The 12,750-nt window shown below is 45.5% G+C and overlaps 5 protein-coding genes across 5 annotated transcripts; 3 read left to right on the top strand and 2 right to left on the bottom strand.

Annotated features, from left to right (window-relative positions):
* Nucleotides 1-406: 406 nt before the first annotated feature.
* BGW36DRAFT_48322 (putative NAD binding Rossmann fold oxidoreductase) lies at nucleotides 407-2,298 on the top strand. Its single transcript, XM_046222370.1, has one exon. It carries the CDS (start codon nucleotides 644-646, stop codon nucleotides 2,189-2,191), a length of 1,548 nt encoding a protein of 515 aa, XP_046067272.1. The 5' UTR covers nucleotides 407-643; the 3' UTR covers nucleotides 2,192-2,298.
* A 636-nt stretch (nucleotides 2,299-2,934) lies between these two features.
* Nucleotides 2,935-3,584, bottom strand: BGW36DRAFT_387813 (uncharacterized protein). Its single transcript, XM_046217169.1, has one exon. It carries the CDS (start codon nucleotides 3,420-3,422, stop codon nucleotides 3,201-3,203), a length of 222 nt encoding a protein of 73 aa, XP_046067271.1. The 5' UTR covers nucleotides 3,423-3,584; the 3' UTR covers nucleotides 2,935-3,200.
* A 2,776-nt stretch (nucleotides 3,585-6,360) lies between these two features.
* On the top strand, nucleotides 6,361-7,776 carry BGW36DRAFT_410925 (uncharacterized protein; the record flags this gene model as incomplete). Its single annotated transcript, XM_046219158.1, has 1 exon — nucleotides 6,361-7,776. The coding sequence occupies one exon, from the start codon at nucleotides 6,361-6,363 to the stop codon at nucleotides 7,774-7,776; it is 1,416 nt and encodes a 471-aa protein (XP_046067270.1).
* A 1,514-nt stretch (nucleotides 7,777-9,290) lies between these two features.
* Nucleotides 9,291-11,242, top strand: BGW36DRAFT_438701 (cytochrome P450; the record flags this gene model as incomplete). Its single annotated transcript, XM_046221488.1, has 4 exons — nucleotides 9,291-9,506; nucleotides 9,569-9,788; nucleotides 9,983-10,585; nucleotides 10,647-11,242. 4 exons carry the CDS (start codon nucleotides 9,291-9,293, stop codon nucleotides 11,081-11,083), a joined length of 1,476 nt encoding a protein of 491 aa, XP_046067269.1. The 3' UTR covers nucleotides 11,084-11,242.
* Nucleotides 11,243-11,515: 273 nt separating this feature from the next.
* BGW36DRAFT_400522 (uncharacterized protein) lies at nucleotides 11,516-12,507 on the bottom strand (the record flags this gene model as incomplete). Its single annotated transcript, XM_046218641.1, has 2 exons — nucleotides 11,516-12,111; nucleotides 12,138-12,507. The coding sequence occupies 2 exons, from the start codon at nucleotides 12,505-12,507 to the stop codon at nucleotides 11,516-11,518; spliced, it is 966 nt and encodes a 321-aa protein (XP_046067268.1).
* Between the last annotated feature and the right edge of the window lie 243 nt (nucleotides 12,508-12,750).

Genomic DNA, 12,750 nt, shown 5'->3' with positions numbered 1-12,750 from the left:
TCTGGAATTGCAGAGCTTTTTTCATGCCATCGTAAATTAAGAGTAGTTTTCTAGCAGTGCTCTCTGCCGAGCATACATTCGCTACAGTAGCAGAATAGGATCATTGATTTTTGTACTCTTTGTGCGCTCTCGCTTCGTATTCCTTTAGCTTCTGTAGTAGACATAGATAGGAGGTTGGACAAATATGCTGAGTAACACAACGACCACGATTGGCGCCGTGATTCCTGTTGGATGACATTATATGCTGACTAACAGCTTTAAGTTCACGCTAAATACAGATAGGAAACCGCACCCACTGGGGGCCACCACGCGACCACGCGACCACGCGAGGACCTGCAAGGGGCACGTGCCACCCCGCGGTCAGCTGTCAATCACCACCGCGGCAATTGAACATTAAACACTAAACACTACGGTTGCAGAAACTCTATATACAGAACGTCACTCCACAAAAACGGCATGCAACCCGGCCCGCGACAAGATGTAACCCTAACCTCCACAGGCTGCGCGGCTCTGATGCGTATATCGACAATAAGCAGGGAGTATATATATGATGAGGGGCAGCTACTGATAGACGACTACTCTCCTGCTATATTTTCACTAACAAACGAAGGCTTCGTTTCCTTTCATTTCAAAGCCCCTCAGAATGCCAGCCATGCTACAAAAGCCCAAGGAGCTCAAGTTCCTGGTGATCGGCGCTGGCTCGCGGGGCAACGCCTACTCTGAACCCATCACTGAAACGACATCCGCCCAGATCTACGCCGTCGCAGAGCCTCTCCCGTACAAGCGACAGCTCTTTGGACGGAAATATATCTGGGGCCCGGACGGGAGTCCCCAAGAAGGCCAGGAATTTGTCGACTGGAAAGCATGGCTTGAGTGGGAGACCGACCGCCGTCGTCGGCAGGCGCAGGGCGAACCCGTGCCTGATGGGGTGGACGGCGTCTTCGTCTGCACCCTCGACGAGATGCATGTCGAGATCATGGTTGCCATCGCGCCGCTGAACCTCCATGTGCTATGCGAGAAGCCTCTGGCCACCTCTCTCGCTGACTGTCTGTCCATCTACCGGGCCCGGACACCCGAGCAGCAATCGAAGATTTTCTCCATCGGCCACGTCCTCCGCTACAGCCCGCACAACATTACCCTCCGCAAGCTCCTCCTCACTGATCGCGTCATCGGCGACGTTCTCTCCATCGAGCACACTGAGCCTGTGGCCTGGTGGCACTTCGCCCACAGTTACGTGCGCGGCAACTGGCGACGCCAGTCGCGCAATGGGGATGGTTCTCTGCTGACCAAGTGTTCGCACGACGTCGACTTCCTGCTCTGGATGCTGTCGTCCCCTCCGACCGGTGCTCCCATCGACACCCAACCGCATCTGCCGCGCTCGATCTCCTCAATGGGAGCCCGCAGCATGTTCCGTCAGTCACGCAAGCCCCTTGCTGCTGGGAACGCGACAAACTGCCTGTCCTGCCCTATGGAGCGCGACTGCCACTACAGCGCCGTCAAGATCTACCACGACCACCAGCTCGCCAAGGGAGATACCCATTGGCCTGTGCACATCGTCTGCCCTGACATCGAGGACGTGCTGAAGACGTCCGGCATGGAGGTCGCGCAGACACAGCTGTTCGACCGACTGGCCGAGGATTACGACCGCACAACAGCCGCCGATGCCGAGATCGCCGCTCGCTCGTGGTACGGGCGCTGCGTCTACGAGAGTGACAACGACGTCTGCGACGACCAGCTGGTCACCATCTCCTGGGACGAGGACAACACCGCTGTGCCCCCGCGGCCCGGCAAGCGCGCCGTCCTCCACATGGCGGCCCAGACCGAGAAGGAGTGCGAGCGTCGCGGCCGGGTCTACGGCACCCACGGCGAGCTCGAGTACGACAGCCACCAGATCAGCTACTTCTCCTTCGTCACCCGTGAGACCACCGTCGTCGAGGTGCCCCAGCAGACCAAGTCCCTGCACGGTGGTGGCGACTACGGGCTGGCCCGCGCGTTTGTCGCCGCAGTGGATGCTGTTGAGAACCAAGGTCTCCCCGCCCATGACGCGCAGGTGCAGTTCATCGGCTGCACGTTCGACGAAGCCGTGCGCAGCCAGGTGGTGGTCTTTGCCGCCGAGGAGGCCCGACGTGATGAGAAAGTCATTCAGTGGCAGGATTGGTGGAAGGAGAAGACGGCCAGCATTGTCGTCTAGACTGAGATGACAGATCGTTTGATGAAGCTCATGAACCAGGCAGTTATGAAAATACGCAACCTCTCACTATCTTCCTGAAGTCTTCAATAGTCTTGAACACCTTTAATAGGTCTTGTTACTGGTCTGATTTCTATAGATGAATACTGGTTTCTCGCTTGTGTAGAAACCTGAAGGCTCTATACGCCTTGGCTCAGTCCGTGCTCCCTTGTTTGACTAGATCTTGTTGCAGCCCAGGAAACAGCTGGCGATAGTGCGTCTTCCATAGATAAATGAGATTGAGCGAGCCACTGTGAAATCTCCAAAGATATGAGGTGGCAAGCAGCTTAGGCGTGCGATTTGCGCCACTGCTGGGCTGTTTATAATCCCTCGAGAATACATGAAGCTACAACACTACTTGTGAAAATCATCTTCCGGATTTCACAGAAAGTCCATGAAGCAGTGCTATCGTAAATTATGGTTGACTATAAGGAGATCCAGCTTTTCAATTTTTACCTGAGTGCCAATTTATATACTAGTATAATCATTAGTTAGATATAGTATTAGCTGCTTTAATTATAATTTTTCTTTTTTAGATTTAGTTTTTCTTTAATCTCATACAGGCTTATTTCGTAACAGCTGAGCCATATTTTCTCTTATTCCCTAAAGTTTAGGGCACAATCCTGCGTAGTGGTGGCAGTATGAAAGCCGACTAGAATAGGTTAATGAAATCTATTGCTACTACTACTATTACACTAATATTTGTTATCAGGGGTAAGTTATTTGGAATTCCTTATCGTCAATTTTTGGTGCAGGTTTTTTGGCACTGTTGATCATAATTTTGGGCACTTTGAACCTATCCTCAAAATGTTTAGTGCCAAATATTCTGACATTTCTGTGTGAAACTTACCCAATCCACTTTTGCTCCTAAGCTTGTCGGACCGCAGTTCTAGGAATGGGTTCGACCTGGAATCGATCACCTCTGTTCAAGTAGACCCTGAGTCGCCTTCCGACTCTTTGACGCAGTACCAATTTAGTGATAAAAATATATTGTTTTAGGGGTTGGGGGCTTTGAGAAAATTATATCAGCGATAGAATCACAGCTTGGCAGCTCGCTGGGCTGACTGGCCGGCGGTGATGTTGATCGGCGGCCAAACGGCTGGGTCGGCTTGATAACTCGTGTCACAGGGCCTGGTAAGCCATTGGGCTGCAGCCACAACCCATCAGGAGCTTTTGACAAACGGGTCTTCCCCATAAAGCAATTGTGAGGCTATTCGCACACAAAAAGGTTTGAGGACTTCCGCGCCGGAACCATTACATCTTGTCTATAGTGGTATGTTCGGAAAATACATCTGGATCGAAGGGAAGTTCGGAAATTGACCGACAAAATATCAGTTTATATTGTTATACCTGGAATTATATATCTTGTTTTCCACTGCTACACCTCGGTACGACGGGCTCAGCACTGGAAAACGACATCGGATTGATTGTCAAAAAAAATAGGCATAGGTGAGTGGGCCCAATGAAAACGGATGAAGAGATGTTAGAAGCGTTGGAATTTGGCTCGATCAATTCTGCATAGCGGCAGAGATTCTCTGTTTACGACCTTTTCACAGCGCTTATAAGACTATATATTATTTGATATATATTCTTTTTAGACTTCATTATCTAAGAAAATGTTGAATTATTGAGATTGTAAAAATGGCATTTTGTATGTGTATTTGAATTGGCGGGTGGGTGTCCGATTACGTTATATATTGGATGCATTAACGTAATCCACCCCCGAACCGCCACTACCCCCGAACCGCCACTTCCACCCGAAAACATAATCTATAGCGATTTCAAATCTCAATTTCTAACCCGAAATAATAATTATATACAAAAAATTAATTACTAGTACGATTAGGGCATTGAGGTCTTCTATGCCCAAGAATACCACACTCACTACACTGAAATTGGCGGCGTACACGCACCTGAGAGACTGGAAGCTCAGGCTCGGCCGGAACAGTAGTAGCACTTTGAGATGCCTCAATCTGACTTTGGATAAGCACCTGAGCTTCCTCTCTAGTAAGGCCTTGTTCGTAAGATATCTGCTTTTTAGACCGTTGACGTTTTTGCTTCTCTTTCTCATGTGCAGCCCGTAAATCATGAGCTTCTTTTCGTACAATTAGAAGCTCATTTATACTTATTTCATAAGCCCTAGACATCCGATCAATTGCTTGATCAATAGCTTCTAATGGGCTTGATTTGCGCTGGTTAATTCGCCTTTTAATTGTACTTAATTGACGCTTGAATTGACGAGGATTTTGAGGTGTTTGTAAGCAAGATGATTGTGAATTGCTTGATCGACTTGGAGGAGGAGTTGGAGTCTTTAATTGGATAGTAAGCTGTTGATAGACTCGATCTGGATCAAATGGCACTAATCCAGTTGCTGTAAAGCTATTCCGAATAGTCTCAGCTTTATATGCCATCGTACGCGCCTTTGGAAATGCAGTAAGAAAGTCAATTTTGTCAATATGGTTAAATCCAAGCCTCATCCGTTGTTCAACAAGCTGTCCATATTGCCGTTTTAAAACAGCAAAACAGCCGACATCAAGAGGTTGCAAGAGATGAGAAGAATGCGGAGGCATGCAGATTGGAATAATATTATTCTCAGTGCATGTACGGTCAAATTCAGCAGTTAAATGACTTCCATGACCATCAAGAATAAGCATTCGATATCTTCCCATTACACAGCCATTCGTACGAGGAATGAAGTGATTAATGAGCCAATCCATACCAAGCTTATTTGTTGTCCATCCATTATCACTAATGCCGATTTTCCAACCATCTGGAAGAGTCTCAAACCAGGCTTCTTGTAAGTATTTTGTTGCTTTAAAAATCACATATGGAGGTAGAACCCATCCAGTAGAATTAACTGTTTCAATTGCAGTCACCCATTCTCGATTACCAGGCTGTAATAGATATGGTCTGCTATATCGATCACTTCCAGTTATGACTTTTGCAGTGGCACAGAGCCCCATAGCAAAGCCAGTCTCATCAAAGTTGTAGATATCTTCCTGTAAGATGCCATATTCTAATATAGCCTCTCGTACGCGGTCAAAATGCTCTTGGATTATCTTTCGATCTTCGCATTTAGCACGTTCGTAGTTATATCTTCGTGAAAATCGCGATTTAATCTCTGAACGGCGTTGAACTAGTTTGTATACCCAGTTTATTCCAACTTGTTGATTTCCATGCTGTGAAAGAAGATAATTAGCCATTTCTTGTACAAGAGATGGCCGGGGAGGTAATCCTCGCTTATCTAGATTCAATATCCATTTGACAAGCGATTCCTCCTCAGATTCAGTCAATTTATGCCCATTGGCGCGTATTTGAGATCTTTGTTGGGTGCCATTTAGTCGATCTCGGAGAGTTGTTCGAGGAACATTGTAAATCTTTGCAGCTCGTCCAATATTAGGAATTCTTTTATTTTTTAAATCGGAAATGGCTAATAAGATTCGACCTTCTTGTTCCTCAGAATTTTTATGGTTTTTATTGCGAATTGGTGGCATATTAACGCGTTGAATTATATAGAATTGTTATGGGACGCGTTTTTGGGTGGAAGTGGCGGTTCGGGGGTAGTGGCGGTTCGGGGGTGGATTACGTTAGTTAGCGTAGAATGTTATTATGTAGCCTGTGTCTCTGTTTTTTATACTAAGGCATACATTAGTATTACAAAGGGCACTCATTTTATGTTTTTTTATGAGAGATTGTTGGTGATGATTTAGTTTTTCCATACGGAGTACGGTATTAATTAGAGACACCGGGGGTATCACGAACTCTGATCCACTATAGCCGCCACTTGGGGTTGTAATTTCAGCCTCATTCATGCCGTCGTTCAACATGGACTATACTTACAGTTCAAAATTCATTATTTTAGTTCGTATTTTTTTTTTGGCCTAGTAAGCCTAGTACATTGTCTTCGGGGCTCAAGCCTTTCTGTCTTTCAGCTTGAATTAGATCGAGATCGAAAATTGTGCGGAATACAAGACTGGGTAACCAAGCGCTAGTGCTTCACCTCATTCGCTGTCGGGGAGTATACCAACAAAAGGGCCACGAGAAAAGTGGATTGATTGGATGAGCCTCTTGTGATAAATATGGCCCGGGGAATTCTTTTCATTTCCATGACAATCAAGAGTTTTCTCTCCAACATGCTTATATCGCATGGTATTACACTTCCATATGCTACTATTCTCAAACGAATCAGTAGAGTCCCTGCATTCAGAGCGCTTCTGTTCAGTGCTCTGCTTTACTTGCTAGCATTCCAGTATTGCCGAATCCGATACTGGCGTGACCCACACTCGGCCTTTTTCGATATTACCAATGTCTACGATTGGGAATATAGTCTCGTCAGGGAACATGAGGCAAACCACTTCATCTCGTTTCACAAAACGAACGATGGCTTGCGACCGGAGGATACTGTCATGGGTAGCAATGATCCTCTAATCTGTGCTGCCTTTGTCACCGTGAAGAGGGAACGCGATGACTATTTTGAGCAATCCATCGGCTCCATGTTGGAGGGCCTAGATGTTCGCGAACGGCGCGCCTTGCATCTCAGGGTGTTATTTGCAAACACTGACCCAGCTATCCATCCAAGCTGGGAACAATCTTGGATGAATACGGCTATTGACTTGGTAGAATCCTACAACGTGTCCGAGTCGAGTTTCCGACATCTTCAGCAACTTGAGTCTGATCGTAACTTTCAAGAGAAAGGAGTCTTGTGCGTGTCTCACAATCCCAATTTCCGTTTTTTTTTTTTAAAAACTCCGATTCTGACAGCACTTAGTGACTACGTGTATGTTCTGGATCGCTGCCTGACTACCAACGCACCATTCATTGGTATATTCGAGGATGATATCATATTCGCCGATGGTTGGATGACGAAGACACTGAAGGCCCTTATCGATCTCAATCCTTCCTATGGCCCTAGTCGAGACCAAAGCCCATTCGAATCCACTACTTTAGAATCGTCCTGGTTATATCTCCGCCTCTTTTACACCGAAACATTGATGCTCTGGGGGGAGAACGACTTTGCGTACCGAAATATACACATGGTATTTGCTGCTGCTATTGCGATTGGGTTTCTATCGCTGTTTTTTGCTCGTCGGCTCGTTCCTGGTCTGCAGCTGGATTATGGTACAATAGCAGTCATTTGTCTGGTTACAATACCCGCGTTCACTGGCCTATACTTTATGATTGGGAAATATTCCATTCATCCACTTCGAGGACTGGTGCCCATGGACTCTGGTGGTTGTTGTTCTCAAGCGTTGATATATTCCCGCCAGCATGCGTCGCAGCTTATGGAGTATCTCCAGGAACAACGAAGTGGCCAAACTGATTTGATGATCGAAGATTTTGCTGCAAAGACCAACCTACGCCGGTTTGCATTGGCCCCGCAACAGCTACAACATATCGGGATTCGCTCCAGTCGGGGTGCCCCCGAGGTCAACGCTCAAAGTACATGGGCGTTTTGGTTCGAAGAAAATGATGCCAAAAAACTTAAAAGTGAACATGAGCATTATCTTGCTGACGAAAAGATAGAGCGTCTTCTTCAAATGTATGAATGACCTAAAAAGTTGAAAATACCTGTCATACTCCTTCGGTCTTTGTTCCAAATAACAATGATAATACGGAGAGATTCGAAACCATCATTTACTCTCCCCTTGAATGATTCTGAGGTATAGTTAGTATAGTAAGAGTGATACCCTTACGATATTTTCCTTCAATAGACTACCTGTAATACAGAGATTAATATAATAATTCATCAAGGTAGTAAACTGAATAGTCAAACAAATTTTAAGCGAAGTTTTAAAAAGTTTAATATCTTCATAATCTGTCTTAGATATGCTAATTGATTAGTCAAGAAAAATTATCAAAAGAATTCTAGAGAATACTCTCTTAATAAGCTAAATTTTATGTTATGGTAGTAGTGTAGAATTTTTTACTACTATAGATGTGTTATTTATCCTACTAATTAATCCTTTTTTTAAGAGAAAGAAGGATGTAAGAAGGCTATCTAATTGTCACTATATTGGCTTTTCCTCTCATATATGTGTGCTAGTTCAATTTAATAAATATCTTTTATTTAGATAGCCTTAATACTGAGCGTTCCTTTGAATCTCAAGTATTCAGTTTGTAAGTCAATTGACCCGTACATTCGGCCCCAAACCCGCCAGTTCGCCTGCTTCTCACAAAGCAGCCTGACAATTATTTATATTAAAAAATAATCTCAATAATTTTAAATTAATATATAATATAGATATAAAGATTATAAATAATTAATAAAATTTTAGATCTCCATTTTAATATAAATATAGTTATAAGTATTTAATTAAATAAATTGATTAACTTTCATTTATCTAGTATAAGACCAATATTTATTAGTAAAATTAAATCAACCAACTGGTTGGTTGATTATGCATTGATGATAACGTGCGTTTTACTGTGGCTTTGCGATGCTCCCTCAGATCATGCTTGCTGACGAGGACCTTGAGAGAATTCAGCATGCTGAGGAGGACCCCTGTATTGTCCATATTATAGACTTTCTCTAGGAGAATGGCGGGATCCACTAGCTCTCTCCCGATCACGGCGAACCATGGGTGAATCTTATCTTCAATGTGTCGATCATCCGGCTTCCAATCGATTCGCAATTATTAGCTGTCATCCTTTCACAGTACGTAGGAGGTATAGTGGTATTGTGTCATAGTGGGGTTAGATAGCACACCGCATCTATTTCCAGGAGAGATGGAGGGAAAATGGAAGAGATTATGCATTATGTGTGAATTATACTAATCCAGCATGGATTATTGACCCCTTGCAGCTTTGTTGGAATGCAGGTGAAGTATTAGACAGCTACTTCGCCTGCCATTTGGCTAATTCACACCGCAAGTCTACTACTGAATAATATGTTTCATCACCAAACCAGGGCAGTCCTGGATGGATTAGCCTTCTAGTAGTGAATCCCTGGATAAGTTAGGCAGGCAAGTAACTGCAACACCGAGAGTATCTGCCATATTACCGCCAGCAAGCGATATAACCCATTTTCTAGGATATATCACAGGGGGGCAGGTAAAAATTCGTGATGGGTGTTTGTAAATCATCACTACTCCCCCATATCGACACGCTAGCTGGAATCGGCTTCGTGATTCTTACCATTTCTTTCCTCCACCGTATTTTCTTCAGTCGCTCGACATTCCCCATGATCAGCGGTAGGAGATTATTTGAAATCGGACACAAAAATGCCCAGGAGCGCTTCGTCTCGGATGCTTACAACATTATCAAATCTGGCTTTGCTAAAGTTCGTGGAATCACCTCCTGTCCCTCTAGGTTCTTCAATGTTGACGATATCTACAATTGTAGTCCGCTGACGGTTTCCGACTAATCACCGATAACGGCTGCAAATTAGCTCTCGCACCGAAATACGCCAATGAGATTCGAAACATTGAATCCCTAAGCTTCTCTGATTTCATTGCCCGCGAGTTTCATGCACACATCCCCGGGTTTGAACCCTTCCGACGCGCGACTATGAACCATCAGCTCTTCCAGGAGGTTGTACGAACACACTTGACACAAGCGCTTGGTGAGAATTGTGCGAAATGCATTATCACGAAAAAAATGACTTATTTTTTGATTCCCAGGGCGCGTCACCGAACCCTTATCAGAAGAGGCTGCCCTTACGCTTCGGAAAGAATGGACGGATAATCACGGTGAAGGGGCCCCTAGCATGGATCGATCACCCGTGTGTTGATTGCACTTGGACTGACGAGCAGCTAGAATGGCACACCTTGGTCCTGAAACCCAGCGTGATTCAACTCATCGCCCGCCTATCGTCTAGGGTCTTTCTGGGAGATCGGATCTGCCGCAACACTGACTGGCTCCGGATTGCCATCAACTACATGCTTGATGCCCATCTAGCGGCAGCTAGTCTACGTCAGTGGCCGAAATTGATGCGACCACTCGTCGCTCGGTTTCATCCTTTGTGCCGGAAGATTCGCGGCGAGCTGCAGGAGGCACGAGAGATAATTACGACCGTACTGCAAGCAAGACAAGATCTTAAGGCTACAGCTATGAGATCTGGGCAAGCAATCCCGCAATACAACGATGCCATTGAGTGGATGGAAGGATGTGCTAAAGGCTGTGTGTATGATCCCGCAGCAGCGCAGCTGAATTTATCCACAGTTGCTCTTCATACTACCTCAGATTTGTTGACGCAGGTTATATACAATCTCTGTGGAAGGGATGATTTGATCTGTGCCCTGCGAGAAGAGATAATCACTGCGATTCGGGAGGAAGGATGGAAGAGTACAACATTGTATAAGCTTAAACTGATGGACAGCACAATTAAAGAGAGTCAACGACTGAAGCCGATTGGAATTAGTGAGTTTGTCTTTGGTTTCTATGCCACCTTTAGTACTACTACCTCTAATGAACCCTCAAGTTGCAATGAACCGTATCGCCTCCAACGACGTCCAACTATCCGACGGAACTCGCATCCCAAGAGGCACCACGCTTTTCGTTTCAAATGATCGCATGTGGGACCCCACTTTCCATACCGACCCAGAAACGTTCGACGCCTATCGTTTTTTAAAGATGCGCCAGGTTCCCGGCCATGAGACGTCTGCGCAACTGGTTTCCCTTTCTCCGAACCACTTGGGATTTGGATTAGGCAAGCACGCATGCCCCGGACGGTTCTTTGCCTCAAATGAGATGAAGATTGCACTGTGTCATATTCTTATAAAGTATGATTTCAAACTCCAGGATGGGTGTGTTCCGCAAATTATCAAGCACGGGGTTTCATTGAGCTCGGATCCGCACATAAAGATTGCAATCAAAAGACGACAGGAGGAAATTTTTCTCGATGAGCGGATGGAATGAAGTCTATACGTTTGCATTGGCGAACCGATTCTAAAAAGGATCGCTGATGGAGCAAATAGACTTTTTCTCCTGCTGCTGCTGCCTTTCCATAATCTTGGTCATACGCCAGCGTTTTCAAATAAACTTCAAAAGTGTAGTGAATCTACGGTTGGTCAGAGGAAGCGGCATAAAGATAGAGGAACTAAGTAGAGGATTGATTGACGAGCAACTTAGTTAACATACAGAAAAAGGAGATAGAGATATGCAACCGGGGGCAGAGTTAATATGCAGGCTCTCAGCAGTTATGATATAGGCAACAATATAATCATTGCTATGGACGTCAGCGTACACGTCAACCCCAACCTCAACTTATACGTCACTTCTTAACAGCCATGAGCTTTATGCCGAGCGTCCTAACTATATTCGTAACAAAAAGATTCTTTAACCGTATAACTAAACCGTCCTATGACAAAGCCACACATTCGGCTCAATGTAGACACCCTCTTGAGTTCCTGCATACAGTCGTAGTGGTGCAAGCCCTCCTGGGAAATAAATCTCAGTAAATGGTTCCCCAATGTCTGAATCGTAATGCATTTTTCTGGATGACATAATGCGACTATTTTGAGTTAGTGGGATTCCTGTCCATAATTCCCAGTCCTCAACACTCCCCCGAACCACCATACTGGATTCTGCAACCTTCACAATCTTCGCCCCTAGTATGACATGTTTGCGGAGCCATGGGTCAAATGGCTGCTTCGAGATGCTACAGCGACATCCGGCCTGGGCTTCTCGCTGCCATAGGATGTATTCGGTCATCGGCACGTCGGCGAAATCAGCTTTCCTCGTGGGTCTCAGGGGGGTAACGAGAATCCGCAGCGAGGCTTCCTTGGCAGTTTGAATCATAGTTTCTATCAGGGCCTCCGCAAGACCCATCCGTCGATAGTCTGGGTGGACCGTGACCGATATTGCCGAGATGGCGTTAGGAGGATCATGGCTCTGACAGGCCGAGATATCCATATATTGACTCGTTGTTAACGGAGGGGATATGTCTGGCAACCCGTGCCGAAACAGATACTGCCGTACCCCCGTGAAAGAATTGTGTCATATCCCCCGTCAGGTAAAGTTTGAAGTAATTTGTGACTCCTGTAGACATCTTGTTCTGAGTCGACAACCTCTGCAAGCTCGGGCCAGAAAAAGGGGATGGATCGAGCGCATGCGATCAGCTGCTGTCTACCACTGGAATTGGTTCTCGTAACCGCGAACTGGTACCTGGAGAGTTCAGGGTACTCTAGTAATTTCGGAGAGTATACCTTATATGTCTCGTCTTGATCAAGGAACTCCGGCCAAGCTAGGTTCAACGGATGCTTTGGATTGTCCAGATCTTTCCAGACTTGAGGGCTGGTGAAATGACAATGAAGTTGAAAAGGAGACTCAAGTGGCAGCATGGCTTTGTGATTTCTTTTCATATCAATTCCTGCCACCGAGAAAAATGTAAAAGGCCTGGAAGAGGTGCTGCGCACCGGGGGGATGAGTAGTTCACTTTCAACGGAACGATGGAATTTTGTCAAGATGATAGTCTCCTTTCATAGCTTGTAACTTTCCCTATAAAATTGCTAATGCATAGAAGTATCAGCCAACATAAAAGTATTTATACTGCATTTGTGCGGGCACACTCATACAATGCAAGC

The sequence above is a fragment of the Talaromyces proteolyticus genome (genome assembly GCF_021365285.1).
Source record: "Talaromyces proteolyticus strain PMI_201 chromosome Unknown BGW36scaffold_12, whole genome shotgun sequence".
Taxonomy (NCBI): Eukaryota; Fungi; Ascomycota; class Eurotiomycetes; order Eurotiales; family Trichocomaceae; genus Talaromyces; species Talaromyces proteolyticus.
The sequence above is the reverse complement of the archived record's forward strand: the minus strand, read 5'-3'. Positions and strand labels throughout refer to the sequence as shown.